The 16,256-nt window shown below is 29.9% G+C and overlaps 2 protein-coding genes across 2 annotated transcripts; both read right to left on the bottom strand.

The window, feature by feature from the left end:
- Nucleotides 1–1,095: 1,095 nt before the first annotated feature.
- On the bottom strand, nt 1,096–4,974 carry LOC130817631 (CAX-interacting protein 4). The gene is made up of 3 exons (XM_057683457.1): nt 4,786–4,974; nt 2,829–3,816; nt 1,096–1,419 (listed from the first exon to the last, which is right to left on the bottom strand). The coding sequence occupies exon 2, from the start codon at nt 3,795–3,797 to the stop codon at nt 2,844–2,846; it is 954 nt and encodes a 317-aa protein (XP_057539440.1). The 5' UTR covers nt 3,798–3,816; nt 4,786–4,974; the 3' UTR covers nt 1,096–1,419; nt 2,829–2,843.
- A 7,867-nt stretch (nt 4,975–12,841) lies between these two features.
- On the bottom strand, nt 12,842–13,834 carry LOC130818613 (zinc finger BED domain-containing protein RICESLEEPER 2-like). Its single transcript, XM_057684778.1, has one exon. It carries the CDS (start codon nt 13,832–13,834, stop codon nt 12,842–12,844), a length of 993 nt encoding a protein of 330 aa, XP_057540761.1.
- Nucleotides 13,835–16,256: the final 2,422 nt, after the last annotated feature.

Here is a 16,256-nt window from a genome sequence, read left to right as displayed (position 1 = left end):
TTTCCCAAGTACTTTATTTATTTTCAACACAATTGGGTTAGCTAAGATGGTTCATAAACATACGATCTTTAATTTTAAGGATAAATTAATATTAATAATCCAACCTTGAATAATTCCACTTTTAAATTATTTTTTAATGATCTAACCTTTGTTCTTAGTTTGTTGTTATATACTTTAAGGGTATACTAAAAGTAAACTAAGGGCAAATGTTGAATTATTATAAAATAAAAGGTTATATTGCTTGCAAATTAAGGGCATAGGTTGGATTATTAAAAAATAATCTAAAGGTGAGACTAATCATAGCGGATGAGTTAAAGGTTGGATTATTAATATCAATTTTTCCTAATTTAATTGGATAACTTAGTGGAATTTTTTCACATATTTGGCTTTAAAGGTCAATTATTATTATACAATCTTCAATTTTAATTGTTAAATTATGAAACTAAAAGTCATGTTTGTATATTGTTTCTTTTAAAATTATTAATGGAAAATTACACTGAAGTTAAGATAGTGCATTTACACTTAAGATTGTAATTTATAAATTATACTCCGCTTGTATTTCCTTTAATTTGTTTTACTATTTGGTCTTTATCTTTAGACTCGATAAAAGTTGATTGGACTTGCTAATTCATTTCGGACCTAATCTGAATAAGTTGACTTTAGTTGAGATTTTTGATCCAATTAAAAATGAATCGATTCGACCTAATCTATTACATAAGTTAGGTTAAGGTTTAATTTTTAAATCTAAAAAAACTAGTATCTACTTTTCATAGAAAATGCAAAATAAATAATTCATAAAATAAAGATTTAAAATTATGGCCTAAAAATAAAATAATCTATATTAAAAATCATAAAACAAAAACAAAAAACTTTAAACAGGTTAAACGGATCGAAATAAAATCAACTTGATCAGTTATAAATCAAGTTAAAATTATGATTTCCAAACAAATTAATTAAACAGGTTAAAATTTGATTAGAGTTTCTAACCCATTTATGTGACCTGAAACTTTTTACAGGATAGGATCACAGGACTATCAATCCTCACGATAGTAAAAGATCGAAGTACATATTTTTTTGCCAAATCCCAAGCAGTCATTTAACGGAACAAAACAATTACTTTTGCCTTTTTCTTCGCTTTTTCTGGTAAAAAAAAAATGACAACTGAGAACTTACAAGTCATAATCAGTCACCATGGTGATGGAATACAAAGGGAAACATTGAAGGACACATAAGTCACCAGTTTCGAGTTTCGAGTTTCGACATTACATAATACACAAGATAGGGTTTCTAAAATCCATTTCTCAGAACATGCAATATTGAAGAGCGACCGCGATTACATAGAAGTATTTCACACTGATCAGTTGCTCAGCCATGACATTCCAGTAGCCATTGAGATGATCTGTTGCATAAAACCATTCCCTGCAAATGTTAAACAACCACCAATTATCGGATTGATACCACATCGAGCAAACGAGCAGAGAACATGAAGATCAAAACAGTATTACATGTTAAACTTGCTATCAAGAAGACTATCATCTAACCAAACTAACACACACAAAAAAAAAAAAAAAAAAAAAAAAAAAAAAAAAAACACGAGTTCGAAACAAAGTATATCGGCCAACCACTGATGAAAATTAACATCGTATCTGAACTCAGAAGAGATGTCTATTATCAATATGAATCCCAGATACCTTTATGCTTTACATATAGCAGGAAACCAGGAAAGTGGTTCATACGTAGACGAAACAGTTGCATACATAGCATATATGGCCATATATGCTCGTTTGACAGGTGCAATAAAACATATATGCTCATTAAACAGGTTTTCTGCACATAAACGGTCCCCTTCCCCTTCCTTATTTGACACTCCTTCAAATTCACATCAAATGTCCCATTTGAAGTGAAATCTTGTTTGAGTCGTCCTAATGTAAATTTTATTAACTAAATTATAAACAATTAGAGATATTAGGATTTAATTAGAGCATTGACAATCGTGCAAAACAAAACAAGGCATTTGATATGAATAGGAGGGAGTAATATTTTTTATTTTTCTCGGGCAGAACTGTGGAAAGATATAATGGCTAACATCACAAGAAGAGGTGATTCTCTAGAGATCCAGTGTCAGAGAAATAGAATGAAAGCATGTATGAAGTAGATAGTAGAAACTTCATGTGAGCATGAAAAACAAGATATAACATCCATATTTGAATGTAACGCAAAGAATGCTTGGAAATGCTTTATTTTGAAACAAACAATGCTAACATATACCCAGAAAAGTCACAATTTTCAAGATTGGTGAAATTGAAGCAAATTTTATGATGTATTTCTAGTCAAGGGTCAAATTGAAACCATCAATCTCAATTCACATGTACAAGACTCTTTTAAAATTCATCAGAATAAAGCAAAGATGTCCAAAACATCATCAGAAAACACAAGTTGCTATACAATTGCCCAAACAAAATGAAATAAAAAGCACAGATATATGGCACAGGTTAGTAAGGTACCCAATTAGATAACACATTTTCCCGATGAAAAACAGATAATCAGGCAATTTCAGGAGTACATAGACGAAACAAAGCTATTCTTAAGGTACGGCAAAGTGCCTAACACTATTTCCACAAGGGCAATTGATGTATATAAGTTGCAGACTTGTAGTACAGTCATAGAGTAACCACAAAAGATACCATAGGAGATGATTAATGAATTACTAACTTCAATATAGCACTAGTTCAAGTGAAAGCACACGCAATTAAAAATCCAGGACAGATCAAAAAAATGTGCAGCATTCAATACAGGGATCACAACAGACTAGTCACAGAAACCAGTACCTGAATATAACAACACTACTCATCATATTCATATTTCCGTTTTTGGCTCTTGCCAGAACGCTTCAAATGCCTTCCAACTCTGGAATCATCTGAGTCACTGAAATCAGAATCAGAAGGTGATCTGGCCCTCCTGCTCTTTCTCTTATGCCGCCTAGGAGATTCATCTGAATCATCAGCATGTCGATGGCTCCTCCTCCTCCTCTTCTCCTTCCTACTCTTTCTCTTCCGACGTTCCTCTTCTTCATCAGAAGACTCATCCTTCTTCCTCCGCTTTTCCTTTCTCCTCTTTCTGTAACCATCAGTTTCATCATCTGAATCGCTCCCAGATCTTTTCCCGCTCCTCCTCTTCTTCGACCTGCCCCTTTTTCTTCTCCTGCCAGAATCAGAATCTTCATCATCTGAGAAATTCTTCTTCCTTTTTGCAGACTTTGATTTGCTGCTGGATTTCTTCTTCCCATATCTTTCAGCTATAATCCTCTCCATTTCAGAATCCTCACTTGAATCAGAGCTCTCAGTTTCATCATCAACTTCAGAACTCTCTTCTGAGCTCTCAACAGCAGCTTTACCATTCATCTTCCCAGCACTACCCTTGATTTTTTTCAATCCTGCCATGATATTGGCCTGAATCACCCCTGGGTCTTCCTCCTTGTCATCATCCTTGACACTCAAGAAGTTCCTACATTGGAAAGTAAGATGCCCAACACGTCCACACTTCTTGCAGGCACCACGCGCCTCATCATTATTCGAACCAGTGATACGTGCTAATGCAAGCAAACCCTGAAAATTGGCATAAGCATTCTCAGGGTCTGCCTCACTTTTGCTCTGAGAAGTAGCCTTAGTATCATCTTTCGTGGGTGCATAAGGATCATAGCCGATAGCACTCTGCCATATTCCATGAGTCTGAAGGGCAGCACTACTATGCACCCGATTATTAGCGGGCATACGAACCCGACCTGCTGTAGCCGGCATTTTGGAAAAGGAGTGAACTCTGAAAACAACAGACACACGTTTAGAATTCAGAAATAACAGAGGGGCGGAGGGGGGGGGGGGGAATCTGCAGAAGCTACCGCTAACGCTTGTTTTCTCATACAGATTGGGGCTACTATATGCAACTTGCTAAAATTGATAGATACAAATCTGTAGCTGTCTATGGTGTTTGTGTTGGGATGAGTTATCCCACATCGATAAATTGAAAATTGTGTGCACGCTTTATAAGCTATTAGAGACCTTCTTCCCATTGCCATATGGTTTTGGGATGGTATATATCTCCTTGGCTTATGAAGTGTGTGCACTTGTCTCCCCCGTTAATATGCTGGCATTCACAATAAGTCCAGCCTAATTTAACAGTTTGTGATTAAGGATCAACAGAAACATTCTCTTTGTTATTACAAGGGTAAGGCTGCAAGCATAATAACTCAACCACTTTAGTGCATTAGGGCAATGCAATATGTTGTAGATTTTGCTGTCATTCAGCTAAACAAATCCAAACTAAAAGACATTCACAACTCAATTCCGCAGTTTACATATCAAAAAAAAGTATTTAGATACCAATGATCTTTTGTTTAATTACTCCAAAAGTTTAGAAATTCGGACAATTTCTCCACCCGCAATTATTAACACATTTAAGCAGAAAAAAAAGGCAAACAATATAAAGATTTCAAAATTTAAATCAACTACTTTGATATACAGGTAAACAATTAAAGATTAAGGGCAAAGACAATAAATTTAGTATTTCCTATCCGAAAATTGAAATTCAAACGGCCGGATAAAAAACCCACAAAAATTCATCCAAAATCAATAACGACATACAAAAACAACAAAATCTATAAAAAAAAAAAAAACACAAAAACACGAACAGAACAGAAAAACAGCAATAAAAGATAAATCGACATGAGATAAGTCAAAATCAGAACAGAAAACTATATAATTGTGATTAAAATTGGCAATAGAACTCAACCTAAATATTCCGAAAAGCAAGAATCACTTGAAGATTTAAACTGATTGGTTAAAGATGATATAATTGACGAAATAGAAAGAGGAGCTATTTGAAGATGCTCACGATCACGAAACGGGGAGCGGGGAGGGTTTATTCCCAATTCGATTCAGAAATTGAAAGAGGAAGTAAATATTGATGGAAAAGGGTTGGACAAGAATTTATACGAAATAAATATAATTATCTTTTTAATTCCCAATGTTTAAATGCACTCACTTTTTTTATTGTGTTGTTATTTTTTTAATGGTAAAATTATTTAAATGCCTTTAAATTTTAAGTTTATAGGGTTTTTTTTTAAAAAAAAATTAAGTGAGATAGAATTATGAAATTCATTAAAAGCAAATTGAAAATTCAATATATAAAGGATGATGACGCAATGAAAAAGGCGGCGACTTTTAATAATATCTTTAATTTTTCATCATTTCGTTCAAATAGAGAAATTGTAAATAATAAATTAGTTGAATATAAATATACCTATTATTTACTTTTAAATAAACTCAGCCATAAGTTATATTTGTTAAAAATACATTCATCTATTGTTTATATTATTTTCAAAGTTTCTTTGTAAGTTAATAATTAAGCATAAATAAAAGTTGAGTTTATTTTCAATAGTTATACCGAATTAGAGGTTAATTTAAAATGAACAATAATTGAGTTTATTTTCAGAAACAAATGTTAGTGAGCTATTCTTGTGAGACACCGTCTCTCGGTAAGACAACCTTAAAACAAGTAGTTCATATGCTAATAATTGTATTAATAACCTATTCAACCCATATATGAAAAGCGTCTCACAATAATGCTGTCTCAAATAAGAATTTGCGTTTTGCCAATTTCCTGTTCAAAATTATCTATTTTCACACTTGTTTTTGTTGGTTGCTAAACAAATTAATAATTTAGTAGACATTGGCCAATAGTGACGTTTGGATTTGCATTGATGATTTGAATTTTTTGTATAGAAGATGATTTGAATTTCGAATTGTGTTTGATTTGACATTAAAGAAATAATTTTAAAGTGTCAAATTTAAAACTAACTTTATAGAAAATATAAAATATTGAATTTATTTGTTTGCAATAATTCCACAAGTTGATGAATATTGGATAAATGTAACTTTGAGTGCTATTTGTCTTAAGCTTGAATTGTTAGGACTAGACTTGAAAAAATTTCATCTCATTCAAAAATTAATTTAAATCTTGACTAAAAAATTGAATTAAAACCCTAATTTTTTTATCAGGACTCGAAAAATGACTAAACCTAACAACTCGTTAAACAACGGTCAATCCAGTCAAGGTCGGATTTTTCCCGTTGGATTGAGCGGTTGTTCAAAAAAATGGGTAAAATTTCTCCATTTGGGCACACAAACAAAAAAGAAGCTAATATATTTCTATATTTAACATGTTTTTTACTTTTGTACTCTTAATATTTGAATTGTTGTATTATGTTTTAGTCATTTGAATATCTTTTTTGTAGTATCATCAATCATGCACTGTAGACTTTTTAATGTTATTTTATGTTAAATTATTATTTGTTCGTATGAATTTTATTGGATTTGACTAGATGCTATGGTAAATAATTTTTCTAAAAAAAAACAGATTTATCTATTTTCAAATTCAATGGTTAAATATGAAATTCCACTGATTTTTTTAAGCTAACCCATGAAAAATTAAAATGATAATTCGTTGGGTCAATTCGAACCCACCTGAAACTCAGAGTAATCTATCAATCATTTTTCAAGCTAATTCTAGAGTATTACAAATGGTATCAGAGCAACCCTACGACCGTGGCTGATTGTGTTCAGTGCACCTAGCGGGGGAAAAGATCCTGAAATTACGATCCAATGAGGACGTTGTATTCCCGAGTGGGCGTGAGTGTAATACCCCGAATTTAGCTTGAAAAGGGATTGATAAGCTACTCATATCAACAACGTGCATCTTCTTTTCATAGGAGCCCATTTGTTTAGAATTTCACAGTTATGCGTGTTTGGTGAGAAGCAATCTTAGGATGGGTGATCTCCTGCGAAGTTTTCCAGGGCGCGCGAGTGAGGTCAAAGTGCGCTGAAAAGACTTGTGTTGGTTTGTGAGAGTATCTACAATCTCCATGAATAGTCACCAACGGTCCAAAAGGCCGGAGTGTTACAAAATAACTTTTCTAAAAGAACATTAATTTGAATAGTTTTACACATTTACATACCTTCTCCAAGGATATCAAAGATGATGCTTTCATACTCGTGGACTACCTCCATAATAACCTTCACAAAATCAGGGCCGTCTTATTTATTTTTAGGCCCCAGAGTAAAAATGAAAAGGCCTCTTAAAGTTTGGTTTTGTTTTATATTGATAAAATATTAACTATTTTATAAAAAAAACTCTTATAATTTAAACTATTACATAGCAAAAAATATAAATTATACTTAAATTTAATTTTGTTAATATCAATTTTATATATAAAAATATATTTTTTGAGCACTAAAAAATTTGAAGCCCTAGACAATTGTCCACTTTACCGTTGCTAAATGACCGCAATACTCATCAATCATTTCTAAATTTATTCATTTATCCATAATAACTTTTTCCTACATCATCCACTCCATTTTTCTCAAGTGATTCCCAAATTTTCCTGCTTGATTTTAAATTCACAAACAAATAAAAAATGCTACTCCTATTTGTCATGTTATTCAAAAGATTTCCTCTAACAAGACCATTTTGGTACCTCTTCATTTAGAACGTAATCAACCTCAAGTTACTCAAAAAAAAAATTAACACTTATTATTTTCCTACAATAATTACAATAATACCAACTTTTGATTAACCATAGAAAATACCAATTTAAAGGGTCTTTTTTTTGAATATATATCTCTAACATGTTAAAAATCAAACTATAGGAATTTAAATAACAAAAAAAATTGGTAAATTAGCTAATAAATTAAAGTTGGTATTATTCTAGAAAAAATCCTACTAAATAGGTGTTTTTTCTGATTAATCAAAAATTAGTATTATTATATAGAAATTAACAAAAATTTATATTATTTACGATAATTTAAAAAAAACAATTAACAATTAACTTTTGCGACCATCATCTGTAATTGAAACGGTCCAAGAGGTTCAAGTTTAGAAAGATAGGGATAAAGTAAGTGTCATACTGATACTGTCATAGAAGTCATAATATCTTTTTTCTTAATAATAATAATAATAATAATAATAATAATAATAATATACTCATTTTAAATATTCACTTTAAAGAGAGAGAAATTTAAATAATATTTTGGACACATTTAAAAGATAAAATATATTCATGTGAGATCCCATTAGATTTGTCTTAATATATACTTTTTTATTATGTATTTTTTATAATTTTTTATTATGTGTATTTAGAGATATTCAGGTTTAAAATTTACGTTGAAAACTGTGTAAAAAGCAAATAAAAAGAACAAAAAGAAATAGAGTTGCAAATTTCTTTGTATGGCACTAATAGAAAACCCAAACCATTTAAAAACGTTTTCACAAATTGTTTTTTCATACACCTTTGTTTTCAACATGTCTTCAGCAATATTTTTATTTTGCACCACTTTTTAATAGTCGATTTCGAATTTACAGTCTTCAATCTCATTTTCATTACATTTGGCCACAATTCGTAACTCATATTCTTCAAATCTAATGTTACTACACGCTATTTTAATGTGCACTAAATCCATACAAAACCAACAATTAATGCAATATCTTATCAAAATTTGATAGAGTGATCTTCTAGAGCTCCACAAGTAATTGTGCATACTATTTTTAGTCAAGTTACAATATAATGAAAACATTAGTAATAATCTTAAATCTTAAAAATACAATAATTGAAAGACTCCTTTGTTGAGCTGTTTCTATGGCTGCTGTCACACGCTAAAGAGGAGGAGCTGATTTTGGTGTGTGCATTGGCTGTTTTTGAAGGCAAAGATAATAATATGTCCCAGCTCTCTGTGTCATTTTTAACTATGGTAGTATCACTCGTTATAGTGAATACTTGTCTCGCTTTATATGTAGTCCTTATTCGCAGAAGTAATAATACTGTAGCTCATTTGGTTGCTAGATGTAACGGTGTTTTACCATGATAAAATTTATATGGCTTTCTTTTCACCGGGTATTCAAGCTTTGGTGGACCTTGACTTAATATAATCGCCAGATTACACAAAAAAAAAAAAAAGTCTTTCTAATTCTCTGAGAAGGTTATAAAATTATAAATCTAAATCTATAATAATTAGTTATGTAGTATTAACTATTCAGAGTCTTTCTAATTAGGTACATATATTACCTCCGTTTTGAAATATATGTAACTAATAGTGATATATACATTTAGTGAAGAAATGTCAATATTAGTGACAAATATAATAGAATGAAATATATATATATATATATATATATATATATATATATATATATATATATAATTTACACTAGGGCTTCCCACTTAAGTGCCTTTTTAGTTTGTAGTCTTTACTTAAAACCATTACTAAATATGATAGCTTGGACAAATGTCCAACGTTCATTTGAGTATGCCAAAGAAAGCATTTTTAATTTTCATTTGAATTGAGAAAAGATGATTTGAAGGACCATTTCTTGTACAACGGGAGATAAGCTTTTTGGGCTTTTTTAATTTATATCCAATCCAATTATTTTTTTTATTTAATGAATTTTAATTTTGATTTTTTAGTTATTATTTTAATATTAATTAAGTCCCCTAATGGACTTATATAAAGAGAAAGAGCCCTAATAAAGTACAAAGTATATATTTTTAGCCTAGTTGCTTGATAGTGTATGTATAACACCTTGAGGTAATTGTTCCTCCTTGTTTTCTTACCTTTTTTTCTACCTCTTTCAAATTAAGAAAATAATAAAGTATATATATATATATATATATATATATATATATATATATATATATATATATATATATATATATATATATATATATATATATATATATATATATATATATATATATATATATATATATATATATATATATATATATATATATATATATATATATATATATATATATGGGTTTTATTTTTTTATAAAGATGATTTTTCAAGAAATTTATACTTTCAAAACCCTTTATGTTTAGGGCCCATCTTGAATAATTTATTATCCACCATTATAACATAGATGAGCATTTGAGAGTTTTACCGTGTAAATAAATCTATAACTATATATCAACTAATAAATAAATTTAAGAGATGAATGGAGAGATAATACAGTGACACAACTATAAAGAGACGAACAAACAATATTGAGAAAACATAAAACACTTAATTAGTAGATCAATATTTCAAATTTGTTGTAGTTAAGTGAAGTTAAGTTAAGATGGTGGATGAATGAGACCGGTTTCTACCAATAGCAAATGTTGGTAAAATAATGAATTAGAGAAAGCAACTAATTGTCATGGAAGATCAACAGAAGAAATAATAGCTAGTGGAAGTGATGAAAAAGATCAAAATAAGCTTACCTTTTCCTAGCTTGGAGTTTAGAATTATAGATCCCAAGGGTAAAAGCCCTTTCTGAAAACCATATTAATTATCTGCAAAAAATAAGGTAAAAGTTACTATTACCGTACCTTGAAATTGTCAAAAATAAATTAATATTTGCTTTATTGACTGAAAATAAATCCAATAACTGTTTATTTGACCTATAAATCCTTATATTCTGTATAATTACTGAAAACAAACTCAAATATTGTTTATTTCTAAAGAGAAATTAAAAAAAAATACATCAATCTTTGTTTTATCCGTTTAAAATAAACTTTACTATTATTTATTTTTAAATATATCCACCTATTTGGTATAATTACCGAAAATAAACCCAACTATTGTTTAAAACCTAATTCTTGACTTATAAAGAAACTTTAAAAATGGTTATAAACGTACAATAGGTCCGTTTATTTTTAGCATATCTAATGTAACTACTATTAGATTTATTTATAAATAAATAATAGGTGAAATTATTTCGGTGGATTAGGCAAAGGTTGGTTTATTATTGACAATTAACCCTATTCCTAATCAGCTAGTCTATTGAAAGACGGTCTCTTTGAGAGACGTATCTCAAGTCCAGCCCATTAAAGATTAATGTCTACTTATCGTATTCTTAATGCCTACTTACACTATTTTTAATACTTACTTACCGTATCCTTGATGCCTATTTTCAATATCTAAATGTCAACTTACATCATTCTTACTTCCTACTTACAATATTTTAAAAAATATATAATGGGCAAGTCCCAATTAGAGATAAACTTTCAAAGAGACCGTCTCTCACAAGAATTTTTGATTCCTAATTACTTGACTTACAAAGATTTGAAGATGGTTATAAACATTAGGTGGGTCTATCTTTAGCAAATATACCTAATATGTGAGTTTATTTAAAAATAAACAATAAGTGGGTTTATTTTCAGCGACTCAAACAAAGTTTTGGTTATTATTGACAATTTCGCGTACTTTTTAACCGAGTATATTATATCTTCAGTTTTGTGAGAATAGTGTATTGTCTCAGTTTTAATAAGTATCATTTTTCCCACGTAAACTTTCAAATTCAATTCTCATCTAGTCCTTCGGCCTAAAACCATAATAAAAATTTTTTCTTTTGTTAGTTTTGATTTACTTAAAATTATTTTTACCTTTATGTAAAAATCATCAAAAACATCAAGGTTTTGGTGCAAAATAAGTACTAATCCAGTTGCAAAATATCATGTAATAATTTGTATTAATTTTAGTTTTTGCATCTATATTTTGTTTTTTACTACAAATGTAGTATTAGGAAATGTGATCTTATTAAGAAATTAAATTAAACATCTTTAATTAGTTTCGTTGATTTTTTTTATAGATAAATTAGTGTCATTGGGTACACATAATAACAAATTCATGTCTTCATCCCCTTATTTCTTGTTAGTCGTGTGGAAACTTGAGATCATACAGAGAAAATAACAGAAAAATTATTCAATATTCTTATATTCTTTAGAAAAAATTATCAAGAATAATCCAATTTTAATAATTTCAATTTTGTTGCTAGTGACTGCTTTTATAGATTAATTATTAGATAAAGAAAAATAAAATAGAGAATCAAAAAAATTTAAAATTAAAAGTTAAAATAAAAAATAAACTCACTTAATTTCTTTTTAAAATTTTATTCAATTTTCATAATTTAATTTTGAATTTATTTTTTTATTTTTTTAATGCAAAATGACTTGTTGTACAGGTAGGGATGCAAACGGGGCGGGGCGGGGCGGGTATTGGCTTTACCATCCCCATCCCCATCTGGTAAATCAATCCCCATCCCCATCCCCATCCCCGCGGCGGGTATAATTTTTTTCCCTGTCCCCGCCCCGTTGGGTTTGTACCTAATACCATCCTCATCTCCATCCCCATCTGGGTATCCATCCCCGTCTAATACCCATTTTACCCGCCCCACCACCCGTCAAATCCCCGCTTAATACCCATCTGTGTCACATATTTATTTTCAATTATTTGGGCCTTAAAACCCATAAAACATATCCGAACTCCAAAGTCTCAAAGAAAAACACATATTCAAAGTCTCAATTCAAACAAACATATATCCGAAGTCTCAAACAAACACATAATCAGAGTCTCAAACAAATATACATGTCTAAAAGACTAAAACTAAAGTATTTCAAGTTTCAACATCAACTCAAAATCATCTAAAGTAAATCAATCCAGAATAATTTCATCACTATCAAATTTCATTTCGCATTCTTCTTCCAACTCTCCAACAATTTTAGCAAAATCCTTGTCTTTGAATTCTCCACAATCTGCAAACACAAATATTTTTATAACCAAAATTTATCAATGCAAAAAAATTACACAATATTGATAGGATTAATGCTTACTTTTGAGGGCAGCCCAAATCCAATTTTGAGAACACATTAAAGCTTCAATGGCTTGAGGTAGTAGTCGACTACGATAAGGATCAAGAACTCTATCACTTGTGCTAAAAGCTGATTCGAATGGAACCGTAGAAATAGAAATACTCAAACTACTTGTTGAAGAACGGGATATGTGCTTCCATTTGTTTTCCACCAATTTAAAATATCAAAATTATCTTCAAGTGGTATGTTAGCATTTTCCAAATACTTGTCCAAATCAGATTTTTCATAAGTTTGATTTTTGTCTCGCTCTAGAAATTGTGCAAACTCTTCCATATCAACATCATCACAAGAACTCCCACCACTTGCTAAATTGGAAGATAGTTGCCTCTTACTTTGATTATTCTCACTCCTAGACTCATATTCATCAACTAATCTCCTTAATAGATTGCTAATTCTACTAACCTCTCTATCATACTCATATTTATCAAATAACTTTGCAAAATAAAATCGAATAAGAGCCATTTTATACCTAGGATCAACTATAGTTGCAACTCCCATCAAACCATTCATACTATCCCAATATTTCTTATATTTCTCTAACATTACTTCCGCCATCTTCACAACATAATCATATGGAGATGAAAGCCAAGTAGATAGAGTAATTTTAAATTTGCAAATTTTAGAAAAGTAAATATTAGCTGTAGGAGTTTTTGAGGCAGAGAAATCAAGGGTAAGTTTAGCAAACACTTCCAATAACTCACATATTTTCCCAACTTTTTCCCAATCTTCAGGATTTGGTGGGTTGTTGTATAGTTTTTCTCGACCACTTAAAACAGCAAACACTTCCTTATAATTAATAGCAACACAAAGCATTTCATATGTTGAATTCCAACGAATTTTACAATCAAGGGTTAATTTCCTTTTGTAACCGGAGGCTAATTGATTAGCTACACCTTCAAACTTTTGCACTCTCTTATCAGAATTAGTCCAGAACATAACACTTTTCCTTATTCGATTAACTCCATCATACACTACAGCATTTAATCCATCTTGAACAATTAGATTAAGTATATGTGCACAGCAACGCATATGTAAGAACTCACCATCCAAAAGTAGAGAACCATATGGGAAAGAGTCTTTTATGATGTTCATCATAGCATCATTAGTCGTACAATTATCTACTGTGATAGATGCCAATCTCAAATCCAAGTTCCATGATTGAATGCATTGTTTTAATGCATCGGCAAGAACCTTGGCATTATGTGGGGCAGGGACATAAAGAAACCTAGTCAAAAAAAATAATTGCATCAGAAGTAAATAGGTAAGTAAAGTATGTTAGCATAAGTACAATTAGTAGTTGATAGTAATACCTTATGATTCGACTTTGCAACTTCCACGCATTATCAATGAAATGTGAAGTGACTGCCATATAGCCTTTCCTTTGATTACTTGCAGTCTACATGTCCGTAGTTAATGAAATTCGACTTTTGACTTTCCTCAACAAAGCTAGAATATTGTCCTTCTCATCCTCATATCTCTTCATTATATCCTTCCTAGTAGTGGTACGACACGGTACTTTAAAACCAGGTTGTAAAGTCTTAGAGTACTTCCTGAAGCCATAGTGCTCAACCATGCTAATGGGGTACTCATGCAATTCTTACCAAGCACTCTCTATAGTTGGACTTAGAATTAATCATGTTTAATAAAAAATTGAGATTATTGTGAGGAAGCTAGTAAAAGATTGGATCATTCTGAGTATTTTTTCAAAGTAGTTAATAATTTAAGGCTAATGAAATGGTTTGAACAGGAGCACTATATGTGGAAGGTGACTAGACAAGTAACTCAACTAAGTTTATTTTTACTTACTATTACAGAACTATTATATTTTTAACATTTTTAAATATTGTGCCCGAACTACCCACATTGACGAATTCAGAATTAAGAGTCTAATGGAACAACAATAAATATACGAATTTTTTTGAAAATTTTTCAACAATTTGAATAGATTTCATTTGTAATCAAAGGATTTTTTTTACCCCACAATTCAAAAATCAAAAACTTCAAAATTAACAAAGTTTAACCAAGCGTATAATACTTGTAAACAGCAATCAAATTAAATCAATCCAACTTTAAAAACCCATTCATCCAATCAGAATCTACATCATATTTTCACCCATTAATCCAAAACCAACTTACAATCTTAAAAAACAAATATACAAAGACATATGCTTTTAATAAAAAAATTCAATATTTTTCACCCCACAATTACCCAAAATTAGAATCCACATTGGTTAATCAACTCAACAAAAGCCACAATTTCTATCAAACAAATCTAAATTTTATCAGGAAGATAAAACTCCACAAAAATTCAAAGAAGATAATGCTCCAAAAAAAAATAATTCAAAGTTATGAAGAATAAAGAACATAAAAACATAATTATAAAGAGAAAATATTGAAGAACTTTTGTGGGGGCGTATTAAGTGATATATTATCAAGGAACCAATTCAACCAAAAGCTTAAGCTTATGGTTGAGGCCCCAGGATATGTTATATACTCTAACACGCCCCTCACACGAGACCCCATTGGGCTAGAAGTGTGGATGCGCATAGGCGCTGAATATTCCACTTTAAATGAGGGGTGGTTGAGATTCGAACCCGTGACCTCTTACGTTATGGTTGACGCTCCAGGATATGTTATATACTCTAACATTAATATTGATATCAAATTATATATTGTTCTTAATTTTGTTAAGTACATATTATTATATATGTATAATCTTTGTTTATATTGAAAATTATCATTGTAATTATTTTGTGATATTATTTCTTATTTTGTTTTCATTTTACTTAAGTTGTAATATCGTTAATTTAGGAAGATAACAATTTATTTGTGCTCTAGTTTGTACTATAAATATAGGCTTATACATTCAGTAACAATTGAGTTTATTCTTCCCTCTACAACTCCAATTATCTAATTATATAATATTTAATATTTCTCTGCATTGTATTCTTTGTAATTCAAATATTATCAATCTAACAATTATAAAAATATTTACGTGCAGAGTCTAAATCAAGTCAAAACTTATACGTGAAACCATTTATTTTAAGAAAAACAAATTCATAATGTTCACAAAATTTTTGACAAGAATCAGACATACTAGTTGATATGGGTTTAAAGATTCAAAATATATTATATTTTTATTTTATTGTTTTTACTCAAAAATTTTGCTATTTTATGACACAAAACAAATATAAAATGAATTTATGCGATGAATATGAATTAATGGATCTAAAATGGGTCATAAATCGTGTCATGTCTAGGTTAATATCGATGATTCAATAGACCAGATATATCAAACCCAAATCCGATTGAATCTAACACTTAATTTTTGTAGACAATAACGGAATATTGAAAATTTTTCTTTTGTTTGATGATTGATTTTTTGTCAACTTAATTTTAAACTTTTAGTTTATTGGTTATTTAAATAATTATAATTTATTTGGTAAATAATTTTTAAGTTGATAGGAAAGCTAACTTATAATATGATCTAGGTTCATTTAAAAAAAAAAAAGAAGCT

The sequence above is a fragment of the Amaranthus tricolor genome, chromosome 7, assembly GCF_026212465.1.
Source record: "Amaranthus tricolor cultivar Red isolate AtriRed21 chromosome 7, ASM2621246v1, whole genome shotgun sequence".
NCBI classification, from domain to species: Eukaryota; Viridiplantae; Streptophyta; class Magnoliopsida; order Caryophyllales; family Amaranthaceae; genus Amaranthus; species Amaranthus tricolor.
Note: the sequence above shows the minus strand (reverse complement) of the source record. Positions and strands in the feature narration are given on the sequence as shown.

Bases quoted from the DNA above. Each gene is read 5' to 3' on its own strand.
- LOC130818613 (XM_057684778.1), bottom strand. From the start codon at position 13,834: ATGATGAACATCATAAAAGACTCTTTCCCATATGGTTCTCTACTTTTG.
- LOC130817631 (XM_057683457.1), bottom strand. From the start codon at position 3,797: ATGCCGGCTACAGCAGGTCGGGTTCGTATGCCCGCTAATAATCGGGTG.